General features: G+C 52.5%; 11 protein-coding genes across 11 annotated transcripts; 5 read left to right on the top strand and 6 right to left on the bottom strand.

Moving 5' to 3' along the window:
• Window positions 1-880: 880 nt before the first annotated feature.
• On the top strand, window positions 881-2,259 carry MRS44_009969 (uncharacterized protein; the record flags this gene model as incomplete). Its single annotated transcript, XM_046269993.2, has 3 exons — window positions 881-1,101; window positions 1,154-1,361; window positions 1,414-2,259. The coding sequence occupies 3 exons, from the start codon at window positions 881-883 to the stop codon at window positions 2,257-2,259; spliced, it is 1,275 nt and encodes a 424-aa protein (XP_046131596.1).
• Window positions 2,260-2,354: 95 nt separating this feature from the next.
• On the bottom strand, window positions 2,355-3,326 carry MRS44_009968 (uncharacterized protein; the record flags this gene model as incomplete). Its single annotated transcript, XM_046281301.1, has 2 exons — window positions 2,355-3,139; window positions 3,191-3,326. The coding sequence occupies 2 exons, from the start codon at window positions 3,324-3,326 to the stop codon at window positions 2,355-2,357; spliced, it is 921 nt and encodes a 306-aa protein (XP_046131597.1).
• A 1,155-nt stretch (window positions 3,327-4,481) lies between these two features.
• Window positions 4,482-6,205, bottom strand: MRS44_009967 (uncharacterized protein; the record flags this gene model as incomplete). The annotated part of the gene is made up of 2 exons (XM_046281302.2): window positions 4,482-6,030; window positions 6,108-6,205. 2 exons carry the CDS (start codon window positions 6,203-6,205, stop codon window positions 4,482-4,484), a joined length of 1,647 nt encoding a protein of 548 aa, XP_046131598.2.
• Window positions 6,206-7,140: 935 nt separating this feature from the next.
• MRS44_009966 (uncharacterized protein) lies at window positions 7,141-8,299 on the bottom strand (the record flags this gene model as incomplete). Its single annotated transcript, XM_046269994.2, has 4 exons — window positions 7,141-7,685; window positions 7,752-7,975; window positions 8,131-8,146; window positions 8,230-8,299. The coding sequence occupies 4 exons, from the start codon at window positions 8,297-8,299 to the stop codon at window positions 7,141-7,143; spliced, it is 855 nt and encodes a 284-aa protein (XP_046131599.1).
• Window positions 8,300-10,523: 2,224 nt separating this feature from the next.
• On the top strand, window positions 10,524-11,418 carry MRS44_009965 (uncharacterized protein; the record flags this gene model as incomplete). Its single annotated transcript, XM_065620369.1, has 3 exons — window positions 10,524-10,558; window positions 10,682-10,784; window positions 10,834-11,418. The coding sequence occupies 3 exons, from the start codon at window positions 10,524-10,526 to the stop codon at window positions 11,416-11,418; spliced, it is 723 nt and encodes a 240-aa protein (XP_065476142.1).
• Window positions 11,419-11,746: 328 nt separating this feature from the next.
• MRS44_009964 (uncharacterized protein) lies at window positions 11,747-13,406 on the bottom strand (the record flags this gene model as incomplete). The annotated part of the gene is made up of 2 exons (XM_046283711.2): window positions 11,747-13,129; window positions 13,179-13,406. The coding sequence occupies 2 exons, from the start codon at window positions 13,404-13,406 to the stop codon at window positions 11,747-11,749; spliced, it is 1,611 nt and encodes a 536-aa protein (XP_046131601.2).
• Window positions 13,407-15,708: 2,302 nt separating this feature from the next.
• MRS44_009963 (uncharacterized protein) lies at window positions 15,709-17,693 on the bottom strand (the record flags this gene model as incomplete). Its single annotated transcript, XM_065620368.1, has 4 exons — window positions 15,709-16,000; window positions 16,127-16,556; window positions 16,640-16,922; window positions 17,547-17,693. 4 exons carry the CDS (start codon window positions 17,691-17,693, stop codon window positions 15,709-15,711), a joined length of 1,152 nt encoding a protein of 383 aa, XP_065476141.1.
• Window positions 17,694-19,136: 1,443 nt separating this feature from the next.
• On the top strand, window positions 19,137-20,581 carry MRS44_009962 (uncharacterized protein; the record flags this gene model as incomplete). Its single annotated transcript, XM_046269996.2, has 3 exons — window positions 19,137-19,345; window positions 19,419-19,560; window positions 19,619-20,581. 3 exons carry the CDS (start codon window positions 19,137-19,139, stop codon window positions 20,579-20,581), a joined length of 1,314 nt encoding a protein of 437 aa, XP_046131603.1.
• A 343-nt stretch (window positions 20,582-20,924) lies between these two features.
• MRS44_009961 (uncharacterized protein) lies at window positions 20,925-21,668 on the bottom strand (the record flags this gene model as incomplete). The annotated part of the gene is made up of 1 exon (XM_046269997.2): window positions 20,925-21,668. The coding sequence occupies one exon, from the start codon at window positions 21,666-21,668 to the stop codon at window positions 20,925-20,927; it is 744 nt and encodes a 247-aa protein (XP_046131604.2).
• A 1,252-nt stretch (window positions 21,669-22,920) lies between these two features.
• On the top strand, window positions 22,921-25,251 carry MRS44_009960 (uncharacterized protein; the record flags this gene model as incomplete). The annotated part of the gene is made up of 5 exons (XM_046269995.2): window positions 22,921-22,998; window positions 23,056-23,205; window positions 23,261-23,370; window positions 23,446-24,509; window positions 24,557-25,251. The coding sequence occupies 5 exons, from the start codon at window positions 22,921-22,923 to the stop codon at window positions 25,249-25,251; spliced, it is 2,097 nt and encodes a 698-aa protein (XP_046131605.1).
• Window positions 25,252-25,974: 723 nt separating this feature from the next.
• Window positions 25,975-26,943, top strand: MRS44_009959 (uncharacterized protein; the record flags this gene model as incomplete). The annotated part of the gene is made up of 1 exon (XM_046276553.2): window positions 25,975-26,943. The coding sequence occupies one exon, from the start codon at window positions 25,975-25,977 to the stop codon at window positions 26,941-26,943; it is 969 nt and encodes a 322-aa protein (XP_046131606.2).
• Window positions 26,944-27,174: the final 231 nt, after the last annotated feature.

Raw genomic sequence — 27,174 nt, 5'->3', positions numbered from 1 at the left:
TGCTCCTACTATCGCATCTACCGATTTGGAGTAGACATCGATTCAGAAATGCCGACTGTAATGGGGCCCTGTCTTGGTTGTGACGGGTGGGATGTCGGGTTACCCTATTGCAGGCGAAAAATGTCAAATTATTCATGAAGGTAACAATCGTGCCAAGTCAGCGATAATTAAAATATGCAAACTGACAGTAGCCAGAGCAGGAGAGAATACAACCACTGAACTACTCTGTCTTGTCGTTTCTTACATAACATTGCTGAAAACTTGGACACTGGCGTTTTGAACTGGGGATCAATGGTGATCAAGGGAGGCACAATACTTAACTAGAGCCTGCACATACCTATGTCACTGTAAATAAACGGCAGTCATAAGTACACAAGAAAGCATAAAATTATACACCAACTCGTTAATTGAGCCAATTGCTTAAGTTGTGATTGTTCGTTCCCAAAGTCGTTGCTGGTCGCTGGCTGCTTGATGGATTCAAGACAGCCATGAACTGTGGCTGGTGCCATAGCGCCCCACACCAGCCTCAGCCTTGTCGCATCAGAGCTTCCATCACCAACTGATTCAAGCTCTTCAGACACACAAATACCTGGATTTCTCTACAAATAAACTGCCGGACCACCGTCTGCGAGGATTGCTCTAATTATATTCGTTTTTATACCGCACTAAACGGCCCGCGGTCCCTCGGGTTGGCGGATCAACCCCTTCTACGATAATTCTTCGACTCCGTCGCTCGAAGCCCAAGACCAAGCGAGATCCAGCATCCTCCACGACCGGCAACACTTGAGACACGAACCTCTCTCAATACTCTCGGTCACCGAATCTGTTTCTATCGTATACAATACCCGCAGATACCGGCCTCGGCGCAGCAGCCCACGAAATGGCCCCCTCAAACAACGAACGAGCCGCCACGGCGACAAATGGCGACGCGATAGCCAAGATTGGACCTCACCCAGGCTTCATCTCGAGCTCGAATCAATACACAACCGAGCTCAAGCTCCGACGGATGCTCAAGGATAACGGCTGCGACCCGGCAAGGCAGGATAATTACCGACTGCAGGGTGTGCAGCTGATTGACAACGTCAGAGAGTACTTGCAGCTGTGAGTTTGGACACGACGCTCAGTTCTCTGTCTCGATTCTGACAATAGCTAGGCCTGTTCGAACGTTTGATACCGCATGCACGTATTTCCACAAGTTCCGACTCAACTTTCGCGACGCCGAGTACAACTACCAGGACGCAGCGCTGGCCGCTCTGTTTGTAGCGTGCAAGGTGGAGGATACCATCAAAAAGTCCAAGGAAATTCTTGCCGCGGCGTATAATGTCAAGAATCCAGAGAAACCAGCAGCTTCCGACGACAAGGTAAGAACCACATATGCCCTTGGGCTCTGAATATGTTCTCATCTTGCCCCAGATCTTTGACTCGCCGGGAAAAATCATCATCTGCCTCGAACGTTTGATCCTCGAAACCATCGGCTTCGACTTTCGTACGCGATACCCTCAGAAGCTCCTCGTCAAGGTGGTACGGGAAATATTGGGCAAGGAAGAGGGCAAGCCATTCTTCGAGACTGCATATGCCATGTGTATCGACATGTACAAGACGTTTGTGCCCATCAAGCGCACAACCTTTTCCATGGTCATGGCTGTCGTGGAGCTCACGGCTCTGATGACAGAACAGCATGTTGAAAAGGTGCAAGAATATGCGGCCAAGAAGCCCCAATATCACCGAGGCGCCGTCATGGAGACGATGCTCGACATGCTCGATCTATACGTGCAGCACCAAAAATCGACCAAGCTCGGACCGCAGTTTGACCAGAACAAGATCATCGATATCAAGATCCGGCTTAACAACGACCTTGACAAGGCATTCGAGCCGCGTCATCTGTTCTTCTGCTCCCGCTGCGAGGCCGAAGATCCTCAACCTCTCACACCAGCCTCGGCCACATCCCCAGCGACTTCTAACTCTTGGCCTGGAGATGCTTCTGGGCGTAGGACTGCGCGGGGGCAGGATGGAACTATGAGATTTGTGTTTGACCCTGAAAGTGCGAAACAGGAGCAGGAGACTACAGGGGAGTACTTTCGAGAGGAGTACGAGGAGTATGAAGTCGAGGTCGAGGAGCCTGTACCTCCACCACCTCACCACGAAGGCGGACGTGGAGGGTACCATGGTCACAGGGATAGAGGAGACCATCGACGTGGAGGACCATATGGAGGTTATCGAGGAGATCGGCATTACAGAGGAAGGGGGAGACATTATTGATGCTCTCTTTACCCCAAGGAACGTCCATTCAATTCATAGATACCCTTTCATCGATCAACCCGCGCTGGGACTCGATTTATGCTACAATCAACTCTTCAGTTCACAACACCCAAGTTCCCGGCCTGACTTGGAATAGACGACAACAACCCACTGCCTATGTCACTCGTCGCAAAGTAATATGCCGCTGTCGCGACGATACTCGGAACAGCGACATACGTCAAGTTGCGCGCAAACATCTTGGCCCCCTTCTTCATGATGATGGTCAACTTCTCATGGAGCGACTCTTGGTCGTTGATATGCGGAAACGGCTCATCCGGAATGGGCTTGCCCAGGAACTTGCATAGCGGCTCCCACCCATCTTTGAGGCTGTACTCGAGAAGCCTTTCAGAGGGTGTGGTTTCTCTCACGTTCTTGTAGTGCTGCTTGTATCCCTCTCGCACATTGGCCTGTATCTCCTCCTTTGTCGTCGCCTTGAAGTGGTACTTGAACCACACCGTCGTCAGGCCGTCAACCTCGGAGACGTACCTAGCCCCAATGGCAGCGAGAAAGCGCCAGAACGGGTTATACATGGTACTGATGATGCTGTCATTGAAGCTCTTATACCAAGTCTCCACGTCGCGCTCGACGAGTACGACCTTGGACTCTGGGTACGCTTCGAGCATCTCGGGACCGAAGCAGTTGGCGGGATAGTCGCAGATGGCACCGCAGTGTCCGAGAAGCTGATCAAAGTCTTTGCGCCCGAGAGGTTCCTGGCCGGGCTGGAGGTCGTATTTTCTGTAGAAGGCTTCCTTCCAGAGCTCGACTTCGCAGGGGTTGGCGAATATGGCGAAGCCGTGGTATACTTCGTTGTAGCCGAGGATCATGAGGGCTCGTTGCATCGCTGGGGGGTGTTAGCCGCGGTTTAATGACGGAGAGACGTGCTGTTACTTACAGGATGTGCCTGTTCGTGACATGCCGAGGGCGAGGACTTCCATGGGGACTGTCCGTGTACATTTGCGGCGGTCGATGTTGAGGTCTGGCCGGAAGAGTTCCGGGTGCTTCTCCTCGAGGGTTTGCATTCGTGACATGATGGATATGTGTGTGGCTTTTTTTGCCTGAATCTCACAGAACTGCCAGTATTCAGAGCAGGACTCAAGCTTTATAGGACTTACACGGCTACGTCTTGTTCCCTCTCCTCCACCAACTTCCAACAGCGCCATCTCACACAGCCAAACAAGGACGTCCCTTGATATCGACCCCGCGACGATCCTGCACCTCGCAACGCAGCCATCCTTCCATGAAACCCGTCGCGCGATATCCTCTTCTCAGGATATCCTTGTTAACCAACGCTGCGGACCATCGGGTCCCGGCCCCTCGGGGTTGCGGCTCTCGGGATTCCCACAGCGGCACCCGAGCGCGCCCCTTGTTCATATCAGGGGACGTACAGTTTTGTTTAATCGGATCATCGGGGTCCCCAGTTTGAGGATCTCGGGTGTCAGTTGAGTTGAGATCGTTACATCAACTTGCAAAGATGACAACAAGAAGTATACAAGCCATCGGCGATGCACTGCATCCTCTGAAGCGCCCTGTCTCTAACTCCCACGTATTCCCGTCCAAAGCACAAGCCTCAGCCCAGTGGACTCCCGTCTGATGTGCATGATGATCTATCTCCCTACAGCCTCTCCACAAAGGTGAATCAGCTTTCTCTCCGAGCAAGGGTCCCTCGCCGCCACGTTCCGCATGAAACTTGAGCTTTGGAGGAATGATTCAGTGTTGGTTGTGTTCTGGCGTGGTTTTCGAGTCATGCTGGTGTCGTATTGGCACTGATTCAGGGCTGTAGCCCGTTGAAACGGGGCATTGAAGTCTGAGCTGGGTATACTGGCCGAGGGTACTAATAGTAGTTGGATGAAGATCCGGGGATAGCTAGGATCACCTCCGCTAGCCATAGCTCCTGGTCATATCTTCTTGTCATTCAAGCTTTCGTTCATTCTCACATGTTTCGTTGAAGAGAAAGTGGCACTGGTACAGCATGCCTTGGCCATGTGTCGCACCCCTCGTGCTCCGTTGTAGAACAAGTACATGAATATCATGGATGGTTTATATGCTCGCTAGGTCGCAGAACATGCCTATCATTATCTACTCCCCATCTCCATCTCTTCACTGTCTTGTCTCCTTCGTCTTATCCTCTCCATGCTCCCCAATCGTCAGATCCTCCCCTGAAGGCCCAGTCGACTTGACACCCTCTATATCCTCCCCGTTCTCCCCTTCTTCTCCTCAACAGTACCCTCAGCACTCTTGATACTACTCGCCTTGCTCACATCCGCACTCACTGGACTCTGCACCCTTAGACCCAAATCCTTCTCAGCATCCGGGTCCTCCCTATTGGCACCCTTCCAGTCCGCTGCCCTCACCTGCGGCACCGGCTGTCCCTCGTCAGGCTCCAGCACTTCCTCGGGCGTGGCATCGGTACCGGCCACACGCCACACCACGGCGATACGGTCCATGGCTCGGGAGCCTTTGCGGCTGGAGCCCTTGATCCCGTCCATGGCGTCCCATTCAATGTTGAAGACGCCACTCTCGGCGGGCTTGCCGTCGTTTTCAGGGCCTTGACCTTCGAAAAAGGCGTTGAACCATACGTGTGCGACGGCCGTTACCATGGTGAGACCCATACTCTTGGTCGTCTTGTTACGACGCTCCACCGAGATGTTGACATCGCTGTTGGGGATACGAATCGGCTCCTTGGGTCTTAGAATAACGGCCATGCCCCCGGGTTCTTGTTCCGAGGATGCATCCGTAAGTTCTGTTTTGGAAGAGGCAGCGCTCGGAGGAGCAGAGGCGCTCTTGGAAGCAACCGACTTGCGTGAACTCGCCGGCGACACCTTGTGTAGAAGCTCCGTCCCCTTGCGCTTGATGACCTCCTTCTTACCCTTGGCCTCCTTTTCATCCGTTGAAGCCTCGCCGTTGTCCCCAGGGTTTGTGGCATCCGAAAAGTGTGCTTCATCCGGTGCCTTCTCCTTTTGCTTGGTGACCGAGTATCCGGCCATCTCCCATATCATGTCGCTAATGCCGCTCTCCTCTGGCGCTTCAGGGTCGACAAGCACGCGCTCCTCCTTCTTGAAGGTGTGAAAGATGTCGATCTTCTTGCCTTCATCTGCGAAACCTTCCACATCAACCCTGACACCATTCCGCAGACCCCAGAAATGGATCTCGACAATCTCGATCGGCCGGTCGATGTACTTCTTGCCGCCTTTCGTCCAACGCTCGACGTAGCTGATCCAACGTAGCTGCGAGGGTATAGAAACACCAGCTCCGAACCGAGGCCGCATTCTCCGCTCAGTGAACCGCGCAAGCGCATCTTCAGGCTTCCAGCCCTCCTCAGCAATGAGGTAACTGCAACTCACAGTCCCGCTACGTCCCTTGCCAGCCTTGCAATGCACAACTACCACCCTCGACTTGCGCTTCTCCTCCCTCCGCGCAGCATCATCCGTCCCTTTCCCTGAAGACACGGGTCTCCCATCTTCTGTGACTCGTCCGCCATCTAGATCACCGCCGTGCATCCAGTTGCGCATACTGGCCATGATCATGGGCATGAGGCGAAAGGGTGGGGGGTGGTGATCTGGCCATGGGTAGTGCCTTACGCGACCGTATACGGATTCGTCTGGATATCCGGTTCCTTCGGCGCGGAACTCCCATATCGCCCAGTCTTCACCATGCTTGGAGTCGAGGAACTTGACGAGCTGGTCGAGGGGGTTTCGGTAGGCGAGCTGCGGGTACGTTTGCGAGGGGCCGGACCTGGGGCAGGTGATGTTAGCAAAATTCAGCAATTTGAAGAGGAAATAGAGGAATCCAGCGCTCGTAGTGCGACATACGTGGCAATGATGCGATCCGTAACGTAGCAAAGATCCAGACCGGCTTCGGGATGTCGAGCGCGTGGCCCCGCGACAATCTGTCGCAAGAGCGAAGCCATGGCCGAGAGCGTACCAGAGGTAGAGACAGAACTTGAGGGCCAAAGAGAGTATTGGGACAAGCTCGTAGACGGTCTGAGTGGGGAGAAGGGGGCGACGGAGGTTGAAAGGCTGAAGTTGCAAGGTTGAAAGACGTGGTCACCACATGCTAACAGTACCTACTCGAGGTACCGACGTCATGGCTGAGGGCCCCACTACTATCGCTATCTGGAATGAGGCCTCATCGTCATCGTTGACGAGCTCAAGACCAAGATATTTTCTTAGCGGGCCAGCTCAGATCATGGCTACGGCAATCCGGCACATGTTCCTGATGCATTCATGATCTTTTCGAAGCTATACTGGCTTCAATTGGATAGTCACATACTAGTTTCGTAGCTCACCTGTTCAGCCAGCACCATGATCAATGAATAGCACGATAACTTGAAATTCAATGCAGCAGAGTTATAACACCAGGAAATCCATCCCGCAACCCCTGACCTAGTTCAGTCTCCTCCCCATCTTCGTCCTTGTTCCTCCCATTGATGTCCCGCCCGATCAAGTCCAAACCAGCTTCCTTTGCTTGTCGAACCAAGCCGAAATGCTCAGCCCACCAAACTCCTCCAACAGACAGACGTGGGAACAGTCGCACAAGAAAAGTCCCCCCAGTATAGGATAAAACAAAACTATTGACACAAAGACACGGCTTTTCTCCATCGCTTGACCGTGCCTCAAACTTGCGATTCCCAGGACGTAACGTCTAATCCTTGTCTCTTGTTTCATGGACCTGGGATCGTCCTCACGCAGTGGCTGATTGACAGCCCGGATCCAACTCGTAGCGTCGTGGTCCTCTTTTTAGATTGTCATGTCTCGTTGAAGCACACGTAGCTTCTTCGGAAGGCGCACACCGGCCAGTGCGCATCTTCATAGATGTCCGAGTCGCGCGATTGCGCATCCTGCCTTATGAAGTCTTCTTGGCCGGACCGCTGACGTACTTACCGACATCGGTGGCATCGTGGAACTGCCTGGCAGCCTCCTTCGCCGTCTGCCAAGCCTGGCGCGCGGCGGGAGGAGTTCCCTGGGAAGCGACAAGAGAGTCGACACGGGTGCTGAGCTGGGCGAACGAGTTCTGGACGTGGCTGCTCTGGGTGTAGCGGGCACGGAGGAAGGCAGTGTAGAGGACAATGAGGATCCAAGATCGGCGCTGGAAGAAGATGGCCGACAGCAGAATGCGGAACCAGAGAAGAATCTCGAGCGACGAGACAATGGCCATAGAAGCATCGTAGTACTCCTTGACGAAAGCACCAATCTGGTCAGCGAGTGGGCTGTTGACCACGGGTCGGCGGCTGGGAGAAGAGCCCTCGGGCTGCGGCTCAGTCTTGGGCGCAAGGAGGGTGGGAATCAGGTTGGCGCGGGTGTAGGTAGCAACGTGGAACACCGAGTAGATCGAGTAGGGGAGCAGAGCGAGGGGGTACTGGGGAGTAAAGAGCCACACGAGGGCCATGACTGGGAAATGTCAGCTTCAAGTTGCCGCAAGATAAGAGCCAATCCGCTGGCAAAAGTTATCCTTACTGAGGTACTGAATGTTCTCATCGGAAAGGAGGGCCAGAGGGCCGGGAGCAGGGCGAGCGCCAGTCTTTGCGCGGGCGCGCAGAGTCTTGTAGACGACAATGCCATAGGTGGCAGCGGCGGCGATAAAGGCAGTCCGATACGAGAACTGGGCCATACCCGAGTAATAGTTCATTCGGAGCCACGAGAAGCCATATCGAATCGTGGTAAGAATTAGGGTCATGTGTCTGTAGTCGAAGCATGCTGGTTAGTCACGGATCGACTCGAAATTGGAAGCGAAGTGAGCTCGAGAGGGAGACATGGAGCTGCCCAAGGAGCTATCGTGGCCATTCGGTGCGCCGGCAGTGGACGGAACAGGGACTGGGACGATGACAAGACATACCCAACGAACCAAGCAACTATTTTGCAAAGAAGCAACAGTTAGCAAAGCGATCTCGCTGCCATATGCGCGCGCAACTTGGACCAAGGAGATACCACGTACACTGCAGGGTCTTGGCGAGGGCAATCAGCCTCTCCTGGATAGGAAGATTGGGGTTTGGCGGAGGGGCCATGGCGTTAGAAGTCGATGGACGAGAATGATACGAATACAGAAGAAGCGAAGGAAAGAGCGCGCGCGCGGGTGCGATATTTGGCGGACGAGTCCTTTTTGGTGTTTGTTGGAGGGGGAGGGAGCAAAGATGGTGACGGATGACGATGTTAGCTGAAGGGAAAGGGACAGGAAGAAGAAGTTGTGGGTTGTGGTGTGGGCAGAAGAAGCAAGTCAAGGCAGACGTGGAATGCAATAGGTGCAGTTGAGTGGCAGTGAGTGACGGAACCCATCCCCGCCTCGAGCGGGAACTGCCCTGAGCTCCAGGCCTCGGGTCAAGGTTTCAGTGGCCTCTTCCAGCGTGTTCCAGCAGGAGAGGCGCTAATGAAGCCACTAACAGTGGGGATCTTCGACAGGGGTGGCTGATGGACGGGAGGGAGCTAGAAGTGGGGGAAGATGGTCAAGGAGGCTGGTCAAGAGGAGGTTGGGAAGGGGGATAATGTGCGAGATTGGCTTTTGTGAAGTTGATGAAGCTATTCACATTGTGCTATTCTCATAAACTGATGAGCGCTGCCCTTGGGCGATTGCCAAACAATCAGGACACATGCCTACAAAGTGACGATGGCTTCGATGACGACAACTTGAACCTTTGACTCACAAAGCACGTGTAAACACGCAAACCAAGGCCGTCCGTCCGTCCATCGACGGGCGACACTGGCTCTCTCATCCGGCCAGCTTTCCAACTTGCCTTGCAACACTCGCGTGCTCATGGGGCGATCGAATTCGTCACTCCCCTCCCTCAGAAGCTTGCTCCAGCATTCGATGTTTGGTTTCGTCATCGCCAGCTCTCTTGGTCAAACCAGGTCCGAGCCCCTGCCTAGCTGAACAGGACGAACCACAGCCCGACCAATCGGACAAGGCGTGAATGTAGAATGGGTGGGTGGAACTGCGCTGCGAAACCTGCGTCTTGAACCAGGTTCTGATGCCGACGAAGGATTCGACTTGAGAGTTTCTTCTTCTCTTATCACAAGCAAGAAGAAACTGCTGTTCCTACGTAAGCTTCCAGCCACACTGTTAACATTCCCAAGTTTCGGAAGCTCAACGTTACACAATATCCCTTGGCAATCAACCTCTTCAACATGCGACAAGCGCCAACTTGATGGATTTGATTGGCTACCAGAGCTGCAACCTCAAATCGCAACCCAAGCGCAAGCTTATCCGCAAGCGAAGCATGTGCTGAACTTTGTTGCGCCCATCACAGGTTGTTAAATGGATGCCTATTCCCGAGGCTTTGAGTTACAAATTTAACCATCAAAGGCCAACTTTCATGACCTTGAGGGTTTCACTTGAAACTGTTTCGGATCCCTTGCTTTTCTGGAATTCAATTAATCTTTTTCTTGATACGTGTCCCGAGGTGCTCCATACAATCATGCTTCATCACCAGGGCTGAGGTGGCACCGTCTACGAAAAGGAGATGAAAACTGTAGGGAGACTTGGACATAACAAGCCATGTTCTGGAAACGGACAGTGTGACTGAGATTTTATTTAGTAGTGATAAACCGTTCATGTTGGTCACCCTTGATGCAGGCTGCATTCTGTGTCATGTTCGGTCGCAACGCAAGCATATTGGTCATGGGTGCGCTTGTGAGAGAACCAACATGCGATGCCCACTTCAAGATGTTCCCGATGGTCAATACTTCTTATGTCTTTTTGTGGTCGGAGTTGCGATCTGCGGAGTGGCTTCGTTGCACCCGTAGCTGTATCGCGGAGCCTCACAGCCACTTGGAGCTCATGCAGCCAAAACTTGGAGGGCAGCCAATGAGTCGGGCAGCGTAGTTTTGCAGAGTAACTTTAATAGTTGTGCGGGTAGCCACTATCTATACGAACAGAGCATTGCCATAATCTGTTGGGTACATCAGTGTGTTGCGAACAAGGGAGCGTTGTTAAACATGCTTCAATAGGTATGGTGATGGTTGTGTAAACATGGGCATGACTCCCGCGGACATTGTGTCGTTTATTAGTGACTCAATATCGCTTCAAGAATTACATCTTGTCTATGCGTCTCCCACCTTGTGACATGTTTGGTCTCCTCGTCAGATTGAGGCAACCTTCGATGAATGAAGAGTAAGCCCTTCACTCCAACTGTCAACCAAACAGCCCTGGATCGATCAAAAAGTTTTATAAACACTCTAAGGGAAGTCATAGGTGAGGCTATTTGCTTAATATTATGGTTCACAGTAGCATTGACAATGGAAACGCCCACCTCAATGCCCTGGCAGATGCCGTTGGTTCAACCAACGGCAACTACACAATCGTTTGAGATACAACAGAAGACTGTCTATTTATTCCCACATAATGGAGTTTGGGAACTTTGATCTTTCAACACCACTCAATCTACCATCCTCAGCTGCATAGGCAAGACCTCACTTGAACCGAAAGAGAACCTCAACCAGACGGCCATCAAGCCGCGCAGTCACCGAAATGTCTTCCGTTACTTCGGTTCAGCACTTGTACGCCACACATGGCCTCCTATTTAAAGCTCCCCCAGAAGACCTTTAGTGTTCAGAAATCGGACAGCTCCTCGGCGATATACAAGGACGCCAAACTGCCGCAGCCTGGGTTGAGTTCAGAGTCAACTACATCCTCGAGCAGTGCGACGTCGAGTTTATGACTATGGTATTGTTTAACGAGAACGCATTCTGGGTCTCGGCTATTGAAAGAGTCGCCAGAGGATGGGAAGAGGCCATCCCTCCACACCCCTTCATCCGTCTGGTCAAGGCCCTCCTAACGGCGCGCTACAACTACATTGCGACCCATGGTTTTCTGCTTCCAGACGGTGACGTCGCCTGTAGCGCCGACATTCTCCTCTTCAGCTTTCTCCTCTACCAAAACGCCCACCACACGGTGTTTGAGACACCGAACGTCTCGGTGGTCGACTGGGATACGGACACCATCGAGAATCGCATTGACTGTAGCCGTCTCCACAAGGCTCAGCGTTGGACTCGGATGCATGGCTCGGCCCTGCGTTGTGATCTTTCTGACCCTGAGGTGTTTGATGAGTTGACCGATTTGATCCGAACTCGTGGTCCGCCCACGAAGACTCTCCAGTCGCTTCAGGAGGAGTATGAGGCTTGGCGGGGGTGAGTTGTTGAGCAAGGAATGCGATCAGGGGAAGCGAAATGGTGGTATTTAAGAGAGATTGACACCCATGGGCTTTTAGGCCAGGAGGTATAAGCATGGACTGCAATAGGGGCGCTGGATATGATCTTTGAGATACCCTCGGAATGAAGGTGGCTTTCTCAATACTTGAAACGTCCCTGTTGATCATTACACAGAGCTAGGGAGAAATAAAATTTCTTTCAGGGAAGAAATATGCCTAATTACCTATGTTATCTACAGTAGAGCTACATACAAGCTCCATTGACCCTTCAGGAGTAGTCCCATATCGTTTCTCATTGTCGTGCCCAGTCGCTCATTGTCTAATATCAGGACCGATGGACGAGAGATACGCACATTTCTTCTGCATATCTCGACTCAACTTCTCCATCCTCGTCTCCCCACCCGTCTCAAACACAATACGCTGCTTCCTTTTGTCTGTCCAGGCCTCCCACTTGGCCGAACCTTCATGGCGATACTTGTTTGGGTCATATGAGCGAATGAAGCTTGACCAATAGCCTTGAATCACCGGTATCACTGGCGCATTCTTCTTCCCCTTAAGGTAACTGGCTGGCGGGTTGGCGCCTCCAAGCCCGGGGCCGAAGATGGCGTGTGCTTCGACTGTGTGAGGAACTCCGAGGCCTTGTTTCATTGCATCTGGATCCTCGACATTGTATAAGTAGTTCCACGATTTCGGCATGTCGTAGCGAGTCAAGGCATTAGAGATGTATATGCCTGGGCACATGTATCTCATCTGCCCGTACACATCGCTGATCTGTCTCCAGTAGCAACCGGGTTTGGGACAAGTTTTGTTCTGGTTTGGATACAAATCACCAATCTTTCTCAGTTGATCTGCCGTTAAGTAGGGGAACTGCGCCTTGAGGAATTCTTCGCCCTGCGCTCGCGTCGAGGCTGTCTTGGGAGCAAAAATAGTACCACCATTTGTATCATCGCCCACAATAGCGGGTACCTTGATGAACTTGCCCTCCTCGAAGAGCTTGTATGTAAGGTCGGGGATGAGATCTCCATCAATGACGGGTGTCCACATGAAAAGAGGCGCCTGAGAGCCTCCGGGATAGGGGATATTTGAGTTGACTTTTTGTATCTCTTTGGTCGTCTTTGACCGAAGACATGCTAAACTGTCTTTGCCGGTACAACTGAGCTTCTTTGTGAGATTCTCATATTGATAGAAGGATTCCTTGACTGTCAGCATCGTGGCAAAGGAGACCGACTCTGCTGCAACCGCATGAAAAAGCCCTTCGTCCTTTCCTCCGAATGCGCTGAGATGAAGGCTAATACTCGCAGCACCAGCTGAGTCGCCGCCCAAAACAACGTGGTCAGGGTCACCGCCAAACTTGGAGATGTGTCGCTGAACCCATTCGAGGCCCTTACGTTGGTCTAAGAGGCCGATGTTTGGTGTCACTTGGTCGCCATCGTTGAGAAACCCATATACACCGACGCGATAGTTGAGAGTTACAACCACCATGTCCATGTCACCGGCCTTGATGAGCCCAGTACCGTTGACAATGGGGTCCGAGTTGGAGTTGAAGCCACCGCCTTGGATGAAGAAGAATACTGGGAGTTTGTCTTTGCTAGAGGCATTCGACGGAGCAAAGACGTTGATGAAGAGACAGTCCTCAGAATCTGTCTTGTCAACATTGTCTGCCTTGGTCTTTGTCCCGATGCATTTTAGACCGAACTGAGGGTGTCAGCGTTGAGTGCCGTCAGGAGGTTAAGCGGGGACTTACATCACTTGCATCCTGGACAGTACGAGTCGGAAGAGGATCCCTAGGGGGCTTGAACCTGAGGCCCTTTAGAGGCGGTGATGCGTAACGCATGCCAAGCCATTGTGTGACGCCGTTTCCAAGCCCCTTTCCTCTGTATTTGCTGTATTGGAGGTCGACTAGAGGGTCGACGGCATGAACAAAAGACAAGAGTAGCGTTAACGCCAAGAGAATAGCAGAGAAGATCACCATATTTACAGCTTGCTCATTCAATTATGCCAAGAATAAGCCAGGGAAACACAGTGAGCCTTTCTTGCCTTTTATACCCAAGAGCACCATGCACTCCTCCCACAGCCACGGCACTTTTGAACACCACCTTTCGACACCGCTTATTTCCGCTCACATCCCGCCGATCCGTTTCTCAGTTTCAGCTTGATGAACACGAAGCATCCCCTAAGACCAACGACTAACAGATGTGATCGTCCGAGGTGCGGGGATAAACCCCCAGGTTTACGTGGGGAAAGATCCGCAAGAGTATCACCAGAGTCAGGCTCAGCCCCGGGCGCGAGCCGTCCAGCTGGGTCCCCGGAACCACCGACGGGCTGGAGTCGAGTCGTGGGCGGGCGGTCTTGTCCCTTTGCGGCAAAGTTGTGCTTGATCCCGTGGAGTTGGGTCAGGAAACGAAACGGCCACTGACGTTGACGGGTATAAAACAGTTCCCGAGAATATGTCTAGAACGAGTGATCGGCCAATACTGGCTGAGGCTTACAGCCACGTTACTCGGAGACGGCATGTAATTAAACGCTTTAATTTCAGTAATTGCGGGTTCGACACGTAAGAGCTGACGGGAAGGCATGTTGACAGAGATTGGTAAAGCAACTATTGGGCGCCTGATTTCACCTTCTCTAGTAAGAGACGTCAGATATGATGATCTTATGCAGCAGTTGTTGGTTCGCGTATTCCCGCACACGGATCAGCTTACAAGTGTTTCAGATAGGTGCTCAGCCATGACATAGCCATGCATCTGCCGCATGGTGTGTAAGACACTTGATAGGGCTGGTTTCAGTACTGATGGCATCTTGCTTGTGGAACAAGAAAATTTTCCTACCTTTACTTCGTATTACAAGTCAACACAACGATGGCCAAAAAGAAAGGGGCAAAAACATACAACACCCGGCATTCGCTGGTCGTCACCGACCCAACTACTACTCGAGCGCTCCTCAGCTTGACAACCGGAGAGCAGACGGGATCCTGTATTCTCTGAGGGCTGTGGTCGTATGTGACATGACGGTGCGCTGTCGTCGGTGATGATGCTGGGTTCTGACTTGCAGTGGTGGGGTTGCAGGTCGAGATGGAGATAGTCTAGGCATGAAGGCGCCCAGAATGTATCAAGAACCCAATGAGTCAACTTGCCAACTCGTAGCACACATTAAATACCTTGAAAACTCTTGGAGTTCCATGAATGTTACTAGGACCAAGTATGGCTTCGTCAATCCCGTCCCCAGCAACGGAAGTGGGTTTGAGTACGTGAACCTGAAAAGAGAACACCAATGCCGCCCCTCCACCTATCCATCCTCCCGCCAGACCGAACTCTGGAATGAGGTACAAGCCGCGCTAGAACGGATGCTGGGGCTATCAGCATATACCCAAGTCGAAAAGTTCAGAACCAACCGACTATCATGGCGCGAGGATGGCGGCCGCTGAAACGACTCCGAGGAGTACATTACGCTGACCAAGTCTGATGCAAAGAGTGGACTTCTCTCTTTGGCAGTCAAAGGCGCGGAGGGGCCGTCTTGTTTTGCTCCGAAGAACTGGAAACCGCCGCGTCACCACTGCTTCAAGAAGTCGGTTCGCCAATCGTCGACGAGCTTTCCCGGATGACTGCAGTCCGAACCCTCACCTTAGACCTCGAGGGATTGTCTGCCAACCAATCTCGCGAGTTCAGTGTGCTTCTGGCACCGACGCGAAGGTGGGACATCGTGCATCCGCTCAGACTCAATGACCCGTGGCTGCCTCGCCGGAGGAGTCAAGTGGGCAAGGGCACAAGCGCAGGTGCTTTTATGGCGTTTATTTGATCTATACACTACAAGCTATGAAGCTCTATTAAACATCAAGTTGGTATCCTTGACGGTCCCTTCGACGCTCCCTTTTAGCGTCAAATGGAATAAGCAGGTTCCTAGCCCATCAACTACCAGCCTGAGCATCGCTCGCCTCGATCCTTGCCATGTCTCTCTGGCTTTGTCGGTACTGTTGCCATAGTCCACAAATAAAGAGGACGGAGTGAAGACGTGATAGCAATACAAGTCTGGCGATGTCTGAGGCTCTTTTGGTATTTATGCCGGTTCCCTGATGCCTGCGGTATCATCATACCTCATGTTCTCGATCTCGGTCTGGTCGAAGGTTCCAGTCAGTGTGGTGGCTTTTGGCCGGACTGGAGATGCTTACCTTTGGGCTTGTCTAATAACATCTTGATCTCGTACATATGTAAGGAAAAGAGCCTCCGTTCTCGGGTTTGAGAATTTCAGTTGCCAGAACGGCGTTGGTTGGAAAGCCTCTAGTAGGGCTTCTGTCGCTTGGTAGGCCCAAGAGAAGACCCAGGTCGGGCAGGAGGGGGCCGAGCCTTTAAAGTAGCCTTGCGTCCCTCTTCGATGAGAGTGTCCAGGGCAGCTTGAATGCTTCGAAGACGCTCGTCGCGGCCCCAGTCGATGATGTTGCGAACATACTTGCGGAACTCAATGAAGTGATCGGGCTCCTGAAGGGCAAAGCTTCGGACCTTTTGAACGTTGAACAAGTCCTGCTGCTTCCACGAGATGAAAAGACGAGCCTCGGTACCGTTCATGGCGATGCTGAAGGAGGCACTATCGATCTGGCGAACCTCCTGTCGACGACACTGGCGGAGTTGTTCATTGAGGCGTTCAGCAACGTTGACGCAGGAGGCAGAGCCACCCAAGCATTGGTTAGTCGCGACCTACAGACTTCCATTGCTTGAGGGTCCATCGCCCTTGAATTGAAGAATGAAGAACGGGAAGCACATGCCCTCGTTGTTCATCGCAGACATGTTGGGCGTCTTGCCAAGCTGCATTTTCTGGGCCGTGTTGAAAGCGCTGAGGTTGTAACCAGAAGTGACGTCCGGAGTAGGGTTGCTGACTCGGTGCTGGGTCCCAGTGTTGGGAACCGCGTGCTTCTGGAAGGGAGCCTTGTCGCTTCGCCTCAGGGGGTCGTTGCGAGGGGGCTGGGGAACCAAGTTGTTCTGGAAGTACTGTTGAACAGTTGGTTCGCCTGCGCCTCTCTCGAGGGCAGCCAGACCATCATCAGCCAGGATATCGCTGATGGATGGAGTGGGCGAGGTACGCTCCCGCTGAACTCTCTGAACAAGGTTGGCAACATGCTGGGGCAGTGGCTCTCGGCGATCGCGGTAGTAAATGTTGTTGGCCGCGAGGTTCAAGTCCTCGTACAAGGGTTCTCCACCAGAGAACCAGTCTTACCACCAGAGGTTGAAACACCAGATGGGGTCCCGATTCGGGCTGAAGACCCGGAGGGGCCTGCATTCGAGGGGCCTCCGCGGCCATAAGACGAGGGAGTAGGAGGGAGACCACTCCCGGGGCGGCTTGAAGGAGCCATGAGGATGGTAGCTGGAGCTGATTGAACACTTCGAGGATCCGCTGTGGTGAAAGATTGAACGAAACCGTCAGAGCGAACGTCCTCGTCTCGACTAAAGGGGTAGCCGGTTTCAAGCCAAGTCCCAACCCTGTCAATTGGCTGACTGGGCTGCGAAGCAGTCAAGTTTTCCAAAAACGGGACGATTGAGAATGTTGGGGAGCGGGGCGTAGGCTGATGGATCATCTTCGAGACAGGATGTTAGTGATGAATGATATGATGGGAGTGAGGATGAGAGCAGGAAGAGGAGATAGGATGAGAATGGGAAGGCAGAGAAGATAAGGTAGGATAATAAAATGCGGAGGGTGGGAAGAGGATAGAAAGAGGACGACAATAAGACTAGACAGATGATAAGAAGGGAAGGATGAGAAGAAGTACGAGAGGATAGTATGGGACAGAGGATGAGAAAAGACGACGATGCGGTAGAAGAGAAAGGAAAGAGGAAGGAGAAGGAGAAGTCGAGAAGATAAGAGGAAGATGAGCAAGACAAGAAGAAGAAGGAGAGCATAATGATAAAGGCGAGGAGTAGAATGGTATAGAAGAGGAAGAAGAAGAGGATAGGAAGAGGAAGAGGACAAGAAGAGGAAGAAGACAAGAAGCAGAGAGCAAAGTTATACGATGAGGGTGAGGAAAATGGTGAGAGCAGGAAAATGAAAGGGTCAATATAAGTAGAGGATAAAGGTGCCCATGAAGAGAAGAAGGAAGAGAAGAGGGAAGGAAACGGTAGGCACTCACAAGGTGGTCGTCTTGCTGAAGGTCTTGCTCAAGACAGACTCGCTTGATGGCCTGAGGAGGCGATGTGGAGAGGACCCTGTCAATAGGGCGCTTGTTGGAATGTTCAAGCAGCTGGTTGATAGATTCTTCTTGATGCGATACTTCCATGATGATGAAGGAAGAAGAAGAAGAAAAGAGGGAAGGAGAAAAAAAAATCGAGGCGGGCTTTTTTATCTTTGTGTGCTCGCTAGCGATCACTGCCAGCCGGCCGTCAAGCTGGCAGTCCTTCGCGTCGGTTGTAAGTTCTATTGACAGTGCCAGACAATTCCAGAGCTGCGGTAAGACCAAAAGATTTATGCAAGACTATGTGTCGTCGTTTGAGGTCGGGTGGATGGACTGGGGGCTTGGTGTAAGTGTTCGAGAAGAGGTTGCCGTGTACCTGGTGTCACCATGGCGGCTTGGGCTTGATGTGAATGCTGTGGAACCACGATAGCTATTAAAGAGAGTGTGCATAATCATGGATCAATGTTTTACTTCTCAGAATGCGAATCCCAGGCTGTGAAGATAATAAGAAGAGACTCCAGAGAGTATATACCGTACCTGGGATGCTTAGCATCTCAAGATCACTATGCAACATACCAAGCGCAAGAGTGCTTACGAAAAAGTACTCAATTTATCTAACTCCTGACGGTATTTGATCTTTGCAGATATTTAGGTTGATGCTCAATGAGGCGAGATGACAACTCTCGTTGCTCGATCATCCGGCCGTAGCTGGAGCTCAACTCCCACATCAGACGTAGGGCATGGGAGCTCTCAGAAGACAGACGCAGTACATTCATTCATTCGACAGCGTCGGTAAAGGTCTCCATAATTTCACAAGCACGACTGGTCGAGACCGTGAATCACTCACCCTTAGCGAGGCAGTGAATCACACACCTAACCCAGACGTGGATGTCCTTGCAGGAAGCGACCCTCACGCTTGACCTCAAATCGGGGAGCAAACGCTTGGCCCGCCGATTGCAGCAAGGCTCAGCCATCTCAGCTTCCCCGAGCTAGCCCATTCGAAGCTCAGGTCCGAGTACGACCCGGCCAACTGGGGTCGAGAGTGTGAAAGTTACCGTTGAGATGGATAACGTTTGAGTCGCATGATACTCGGCCCGCACCGCAGCATCTCCACTAACTAGAACCCTACTAGCTCGTTTAAAGACCACCATGTTTCTCTCATGGGAGTTTTTTTCTTCACTTCTTCTTCATCGCCATGATGACTTTGCTTGTCAAGATCTTGACAGGTCCATGCTAACGTCAATGACGTCGGTCCACTTTCGGCCGAACGCTCCGGCCGTCAGATAAGCGCCACTAAAACGAAACACGGCCCCCACCAACAGCCCTAAGAGCGCCCCCCGGTCAAGCTCCATCGGCGCTTCGCTCGTCATCAAAGTGCGATTTCCGGCGCTTCCGATCATGTCTCTTTACGGTTGCAAGCTCTTTCACTTTTTTTTCTCTTTGCTCTCCCTCCCATCCAACCCCGGACGTTGACCGGCCGGAATACCCTCTTTTCCCTCTCTTGCCTGTCTTTGTCTCCGACCTCGCAGAAGCTGGATCTCTGTCAATATGACGACCGACCATGATGCTAATGGAGCTCCGGCCGCCCGCGTCAAGTCTTCAGCTTCGACTATCGGTGACCATGCTTATCCGCATGGCCACCTTGGACACCTGAACCCAGGTCAGGAGGAAGCCTTTATTCAATTCAAAAAGGTCCTCGAGGAGCGGGGCCTGCTGAAACGCGGCCCTCCAGCTTCTCACGACGACCCTCTGTTGCTGTATGTTTGGTTTCCAACTGGGCATCCATGATTGATAAGCGGTTGGGCTTGTGCTGACAACAAAATTCAACAGGCGGTATCTGCGCGCGCGACGATGGGTGGTTGAGGATGCCTACCAGCAATTCAAGGACACGGAGGAATGGCGCAAGGCCAATGACCTTGATGTCCTTTACAACACCATTGACCTCGACGCCTACGAGCAGAGTCGTCGTCTGGTATGCGCCCCCCGCCGGGATGCTCGGTCTGACATGTTTTGGTGCTGACATTTTCTAGTACCCCCAATGGACAGGCCGTCGCGATCGTCGCGGAATCCCCGTCTACGTCTTCGAGGTGAAGACTCTCGACAACAAGACCGTCCACGAGTACGAAAAGGTCGGCGCTTCCACCACCTTCTCCCAGGCCAAGGCCGATGGCAAGACTCCTTCTGGTCTGTTGCGCCTGTTTGCGCTATACGAGAACCTGACCCGGTTCAACATGCCCTTCTGCACTCAGCTGCACGACCGTGAACACCCCGAGGTGCCCATCACGCTGAGCACCAACATTGTCGACATTTCGGGAGTTGGGCTCAAGCAGTTCTGGAACCTGAAGCAGCATATGCAGGCTGCGTCGCAACTCGCCACGGCGCACTACCCTGAGACTCTGGATCGCATCTTCATCATTGGCGCGCCCGTCTTCTTCAGCACTGTCTGGGGCTGGATCAAGCGCTGGTTCGACCCCATCACCGTCTCCAAGATCTTTATCCTGGGCAGCCACGAGGTAAAGTCTGTCCTCGAGCAGTACATCGAGCCTCGAAACATTCCTAAGAAGTACGGTGGCGAGCTCGACTACACTTTTGGACAGCTGAGCATTCCTGACCCGCACTGGGATGGCATTGTGAAGTGGGAGAATGGTTACAAGGGCTTCCCCAGCGGACCGCTCTTGTGGGAGGACATCGAAGGTGACAGGCTGGCTTGTGTCGCCCGAGGATATAAGGGCGGCAAGCCCCGGAATGAGAGAGTCTGCACTATCCCCAAGACCTTTAGTGTCGCGCCCGTGGAGGCCAAGAGCAATGGCGTCAATGGCGTCAGCACTGGAACAGACGCTCATGACCATGACGTCGCGGAAGGAACGCAAACTACAAGGGTCGAGACCCACGACGACGGCGTCCAAACCGACGACGCCCTCATGAACGACGTCCAGGAGAAGCTCAAGCTCCAGGACGACAAGCCTGCCGCGGCACAGACAACCACGGCATAATCGGACATAACATATATACCATAGAGCGGAGGACGAATATTTTAACATACCCTGGCGAGCGGCGATGGGCAGAAATTTGGGGAAGAGAAGGGGGACCTGCAAGTTTGGATGACTTGGCAACATGGAGTTCTTATTGCTTCGCTGTTATCGGCATTCTATTTTAGAACCGCGAGACAAACGATGCGGTTGGTCTTTGTACCCATCTCAACCTTAATCAAACCGTCTTGATTATTATTCCGTCTAGTCTTGTGTTCCCAAGCGGCCTTATCTCCTTTACGAGACCATGTTGATCTATCATCTTGAATCCAATCTCTTAAAACTCCAAAAGCAAACCTTCAGTCTATCACGGCAACTCTGTCGCATCTGGCATCTTGGCAAACCCTCTCCTCTTCCTCCACTCATTAACTCCCGCCTCGACTTCTCCCCACGAAACCCCATCCCTCACAAGCCACATAGTCACCCCCAGACTCTCCGTATCGCGGTTCCGGCTCTCGTCGTCAAAGAACAGCATGTCCTCGTACCGAATTCCCGTTCGCTTCTGTAGGCTCTCAAAGTGCCGTATCTTGCTCCCAGGGTAAATCTCCAGCAATCCATCAAATACTTCCAGCGCACGCTTCGGCTTCTCGGGCTTGCCCATTGGTGGTGCGGGAGTCGCGTCGTCGGTCAAGGGCGTGGGAGCGGGGATGTGCAGCATCTTGAGTAGGTCACGCGCAAGGCCAGGCGCAGAAGTCCGGGATGCGACACCAATCCTAGGCCCCGCGCGGGGGAGCGTGTACAGAATACTGGGCACATCGCAGTAGAACCCGTAGTCCTCGCCGTAGCGGTCTGTCGCGCTCGAGTGTTGGGCGTTGGGCTTCAGAGGCGGGGTGACGTGGGTGTCGACCCAGAACGGCCAGAGGGTGTAGTCGAGGTCGAAGACGATGAGCTTGGGGAGTGGGAGAGACGGGTCGGTGAGGGAGGGCGGGAGGAGGGAGAGAGCCGGGTTAACGGGGTTTCCTGAAGCAGTCGACGAGGTGGTTATCGTCGAAAGGGAGGATATGGTGGAGGAGCTCTGAGGGAGCGGGTTCTTGGATAGCTTCTTGGGCATCTTGAATGAGGTCTAACAAATAGTCGCGATATTTGGCAATGGATAATAGAGCGAGTGAATATGGAGCGAAAGACTTGTATTTGAGGGCGTGGTAATGGTGTTGAAGATGAAGATAGCAGCAGCGTTGATGCTGGATGACGCCGATCTAGGACTTTTCTTTAGCGCTTCCTGTATCACCCCGTGGTGGGGGTTTCAAAGCTCGTCGTGACGTCGGTGCCTTGCCCAGGCACTCGTCTGGACAAGACAAACTGCTGCCTCCAGCAATTTCGCCATGAATAATAGGCCTTGAATCGTTTCTGATTATCATGAGTAGCAATAGGCTGTAGAATTGGAACCAATCTCCTGCCAAGCTGTGCCACATGGACAAGGTCGCCAGCCAAATCTCATCTTGCAGGATTAGCCGAAGCAACCTTGAACGTTGTGCCGGGTCTATCATGTAGGCAGCCTCATTCCGAGCTTCCAACCTCTGTAACAAACCTCGACATTGTCGTCTTTACTCGCATCAGCTGTTATTCCATAACTCGGGTCACTATTCGCCGAAACCGCCAGACTCGAGACGAGTTTGGGACTAGCCCAGCGGAAACATGTGACCTTGATGGAATATTTTCCGTCATTATCCTCATCTCCAAGCCAAAGAACGCTCAAACCAAATCCCAACTGGTTAGAACGCCCTTACCCCGCACTTCAACCTCCCTCTCTTTGCAGGAAAAAAGTCTCCCAGCCAGTCATCGAGGCCGGTCGGGTTTGCGGGGAGGCAAAAGAATTGGTCTGCTGAGTCATGCAAACCTGGCTCTAGCGCGGGTTTCTGGGAAATGGGGGGTATGTGATTGGTCAGGACGGTGCCACCCTCCACTGTGTTCCGGGGGAAATTTCCCTGTTTAGTGAGTGACCATCGCGCCTTCTCCATCTCTCCATCCCGCGTGAACACAATCCCTCTTTGCCTGAGGCTGCATTTGACGGTCGCCTTCTCCTGGGGAAAAGGAGAGAGACAAAAGAAGAGGCGCAAAAGACGGTAAATATGAAGGTTTTATCAGATTGATCCTCGTTTTCATCACTCCTGAGCACGTCGCAAGGCCAAGGACATTCCATTCACACTCGTCTCATCACTTGGAGAATCACCTGAGACAGGGATCTACCGGCACATCACTCGCCCACTCACCAATACCAAGGACTCGGTCATTCGTCGGAGAGCAAAGAGACATTGCATTGAAAACAAGAAGCCAAGAACAGCATCTACGCATTGAGGCAAGACATGGCGAAACGATCCTGGTCAGACTCCAACGGGCCAGCTCCTCCTGGAACGGCCGATGCGAATGCGACGCCAGCAGTGGTAGGTTCTCAGCCGATCTCAACAACGAGCATCAGAGACACAACTAACAATATCAAGCCTGTAACGCCTGCGCGCTCCAATGGAAACAGCAACGGCACGCGACAGAGTGGGAGCCGACAGAGCATCACTGGTCTCGTACCCAATGACCTCCCCATCCCTCAAATCTCTCGCAAGATCAAGGCTTGCGCGGCATGTCGGAAACACAAGGTGATATCTAGCCGCTTCCTGGACCGAGACTGTAACTGACGCTCGCTTCCGATAGATCAAGTGTTTGATGGATGAGAGTGGTCCGCCGTGTCGGAGATGTTCTGAGCGAAATTTGGGGTGTGTCCTGAGCAAGAGCTTGCAGACCATCATTGATGAGAAGTCACAGTACGCGCCCCCTCACTCGCTCAATTTCGAGCTGAGATTTTTCATCTCATCGCCATGCGACTAACATGTTGGCAGGTTCTCTGAAGCAGTAGTCCAGGATCTTGAGCAGATACACTCCGCTCTCAGGCAGGTCATGACAAAACTGAGTCTTCCCGAACTTCCTCCATTGCAGAGCGCCAATTCCCGAGACACAGAGGGAACGCCTCCCAAGGAAGACAACCCTGCTAATGCGACAAACCGACTCTCCGCCTCTCAAGAAGAGCATCATGGCCCATCATGCGACAATTCTCCAAAGGCAACCCCTGAAGACGAAGGCCTTCCATATGTGCCTATTCACTCTCTATATACTCTCACCAAACTCAGTGCTCTGCGTTCACCGGATAACTCGGAAGCTCAACGAGGTCGTGCCATTGACGATTTCATTGCCCGTGGGGCCCTGGCTTTGTCCGACGCAGAGAGCCTGTTTGCTCTATACCGTGATCGCCTTGATCGATATATGTACGGCATTGGCTGTCGGTATATGACACTGGATGAGCTCAGACGGAAGAGTCCGATTCTATCAGCTGCAACTCTAACTGTAGCTGCGCTCCACGACCCCAAGGCTGATGGCATTTACGGTATTTGCAGCAGTGAATTCCGCCGACTGATGGAGAAATCCATGTTTGAGCGGCGTATCGATCGCGACTACCTACGGGCCATGTGTGTAGCCTCTTATTGGCTCAGTGATCTTTCGTGGATGCTCTCGGGATACGCGATTCGACGTGCTGCTGAGTGCAATCTACATAACAGCTATAATCAGGCCATCAAGGAGCAGAGCCAGGAGGCGGCAGATTGCGCGCGGTTATGGTATATCCTTTACATATGCGACCAACATCTTGCGACCCTCTATGGGCGGCCATCTATTGTCCAGGAGGACTCGTCTATCCAGGGATGGGAGAACTTTCTTGAGTCTCCCGTGGCTACCGAGGAGGATAAGCGTCTCACTGGTCAGGTGGCCTTGGTTAGCATACTACGAAACATTCGAGAGCTCTTTGGCACCGACAAGGGAGAGCGTATCTCAAGGGTTTACCTTAGCCACATATCGCAGTTCCGACGACAGTTGGATCAATGGTATGATCGGTGGCTCAAGGAGTTGCCAGGTGAGTACTGCAACAGGGACAGCGAGAAAGGATGCTGACAATCACAGAACAATGGCCTCAAATCGGATCGTTTCCCCGAAAGGGCACCATCCTTCACTACAACTTTGCCCAGATTCACCTCTACTCACACATCTTCCGTGGACTCGCCAGCGACGACCCGATTCCTCATTACTTTCTCGACTGCGCGTCCAAAGCAGTCACAGCCGCAACCGCCATTATCGATCTCATCATCACCGACCCCGATGTGGCTGTAGGAATCGTGGGTATGCCTTCGTATATGCTCTCGATGACGGCGTTTGCCTGCATGTTCCTCATCAAGGTTGCCCTCAAATATGGCGGGGATCTTATCGAGCGCCAGAGGGTGCATGACTTGACCACTAGCCTGGTGCATCGATTCCGATCTCTCAACGCCGGAAAGTGGCATCTTGCGAACCTCATGGCCGGCGGCCTGGAGCGAATGACGGGGACGCTTAACTCGGTTGCGCCAGGGCAGGTCGGTCAAGCGCCCAACAGTGTTATTGTCGGGAACGGTATCAACGAGAATATCGATCTTTCCAACCAGATGCCGCCGGGAGATCGTCCGTTCACCGACATAGACGGTGACATGTTCTTCGACTATGACATGAGTTTCGGTCTCTCGCCCGTGTTCCGGTTCGATCCGAGCATGTTCACCATGGACGCGTCAGGACAGTCGCTGCCAACATATCCAGAGGCGGACTATGGCATGAGGCCGCTGCCTTGAAAGGGTAATTAACAGAGTAAAAAGTCGTTTTTGGCGTGGGTGTTTTGCTTGGTTTGTAACTCGCCTGGAGTGATGGAATACCTGGGTATTGAATGTATCATACAAATTTGGGAGGCAGGACAATGGGTCTGACGGATAATTACTGCAGGGAATCAAGTTTCAAGTCAAGATGTGGCAGAATGAACCTTTTGAAGTCATCTACGGAGGGAAGGCCGTTTGACCTGGACTAAACTACTGATGGAGTGTAGAGCGGTCGATCATTCACAGCTTCTTTATCAGTGAACTGACGTCAATGAAAGATCATGGCCAAGTCTCCGGACTGGTTACCATATTGACAGTATCCAGAGCCATGTCTTCACTGACCCGCCTACTACTCCGTCCAAACCAAGATTCGTCGATCTCTGCTACTCCACTATGGACAAGTTCTACTCCAACTTAGATCTTCCTCCTCTTTCACGGCAGGACTTGTCTCATGATGTCGGAAGTCATGTCGGCTCGGAAAACCCTCTCGGACTTCTCTCCGACCCTCTCTCCGCATGCAGGCCGCTGCGGAGATTCTGAACCCGCCTCAGCATCATGAGCCCCGCGATAGTGGACCATCCTTTCACCTGAACTTGGTGGATACAAACAACAGACCATTATCTAACAAAGATATCAAGTTGGAGAATTAAACGCCACTAGATCTTATCAATCAATCCGATCTCGGAATACACACGGACCATCATGACGAACGAGAAGCGCATCCTCATCACCGGAGCCGGTGGTTTCATTGGACAGGAGCTTGTTGCTCCGCTGTTGGCTTCGTCGCCTGACATCCATGTCACCATCACGGACCTGGCCGAACCGCCTGTTCCTCAGGTTGCGGCGAGTGAAGCCAGTCGTATCACGAGCCTGGCAGCAGACTTGACTTCTCCAGATGTGGTTGACAAGCTCATAAGGCCTCGCCGGTTTGAGGCCGTGTACCTCCTCCATGGTCTCATGTCTGGCGGGTCAGAGGCTGATCTTGAGCTTGGCTTGAAAGTCAATGTCGATTCAGTCAGATCTGTGCTCGATGCGTTGAGGACAATTTGGCCAGGCACAAAGGTCATCTTCTCGAGTTCTTGTGCTGTCTACGGACCTTGCGATGGACATGTCACAGAAGCGGGGGTTGTACCTCAACCGAGGTCGTCTTACGGCGCAGAGAAGCTCATCATAGAGCTACTGCTCAACGATTTTTCCCGCAGAGGACTCCTAGATGGTCGAATCGTCAGGTTGCCAACTGTGGTGGTTCGACCGGGTAAACCGTCCGCAGCGGCGTCGAGCTTTGCGTCAGGCATTGTTCGCGAGTCGCTACAGGGAATACCCAACATTCTCCCGGTCCCCCGGGACATTGCCATGTGGATCTGCAGTCCTGCGACGGTGATCAAGAACTTGATCAAAGTTAAGGAGATCCCCGGGGAAAAGTTTGGGGACTCGAGGATTGTGAACCTCCCGGGCATCACGGTGACGGTGCAGGAGATCTTGGATGCCGTGGAGCAAGTTGGAGGGAAAGAAGCAGTGCAACTAGTCAAGGATGAGGAGGATGAGGCGCTTTTCAAGATTGTCAAGAGCTGGCCTCCGTGGTTTGATGACTCGAGGGCTAGGGGATTGGGACTTGAGGCGGATGGGACGCTGGTTGATGCTGTTAAGGCATTCAAGGCGAGGCTGGGATAAAGCTCACTTTTTGATGCATTATGGGTCTCTACAAGACCATGATATGATGTTCGTTCTTTAGCATGCATGTCAATTACATATACACTCTTTATCTATTTAGCAAGGTACCTGACAGACATCGAAATCGGGTTCACCAGCCACATAAGCATATTCATGAAGAATATAATCGATTTTGAATCAAGAGACTACTTTTACGTCACCGCCTATTATATCTATGTCTAGTTTACCTAC

Source organism: Fusarium solani, assembly GCF_023522795.1.
Source record: "Fusarium solani strain SB1 chromosome Unknown bctg00000006, whole genome shotgun sequence".
In the NCBI taxonomy this organism is placed as follows: domain Eukaryota; kingdom Fungi; phylum Ascomycota; class Sordariomycetes; order Hypocreales; family Nectriaceae; genus Fusarium; species Fusarium solani.
This window is presented reverse-complemented; position numbering and strand designations above follow the sequence as displayed.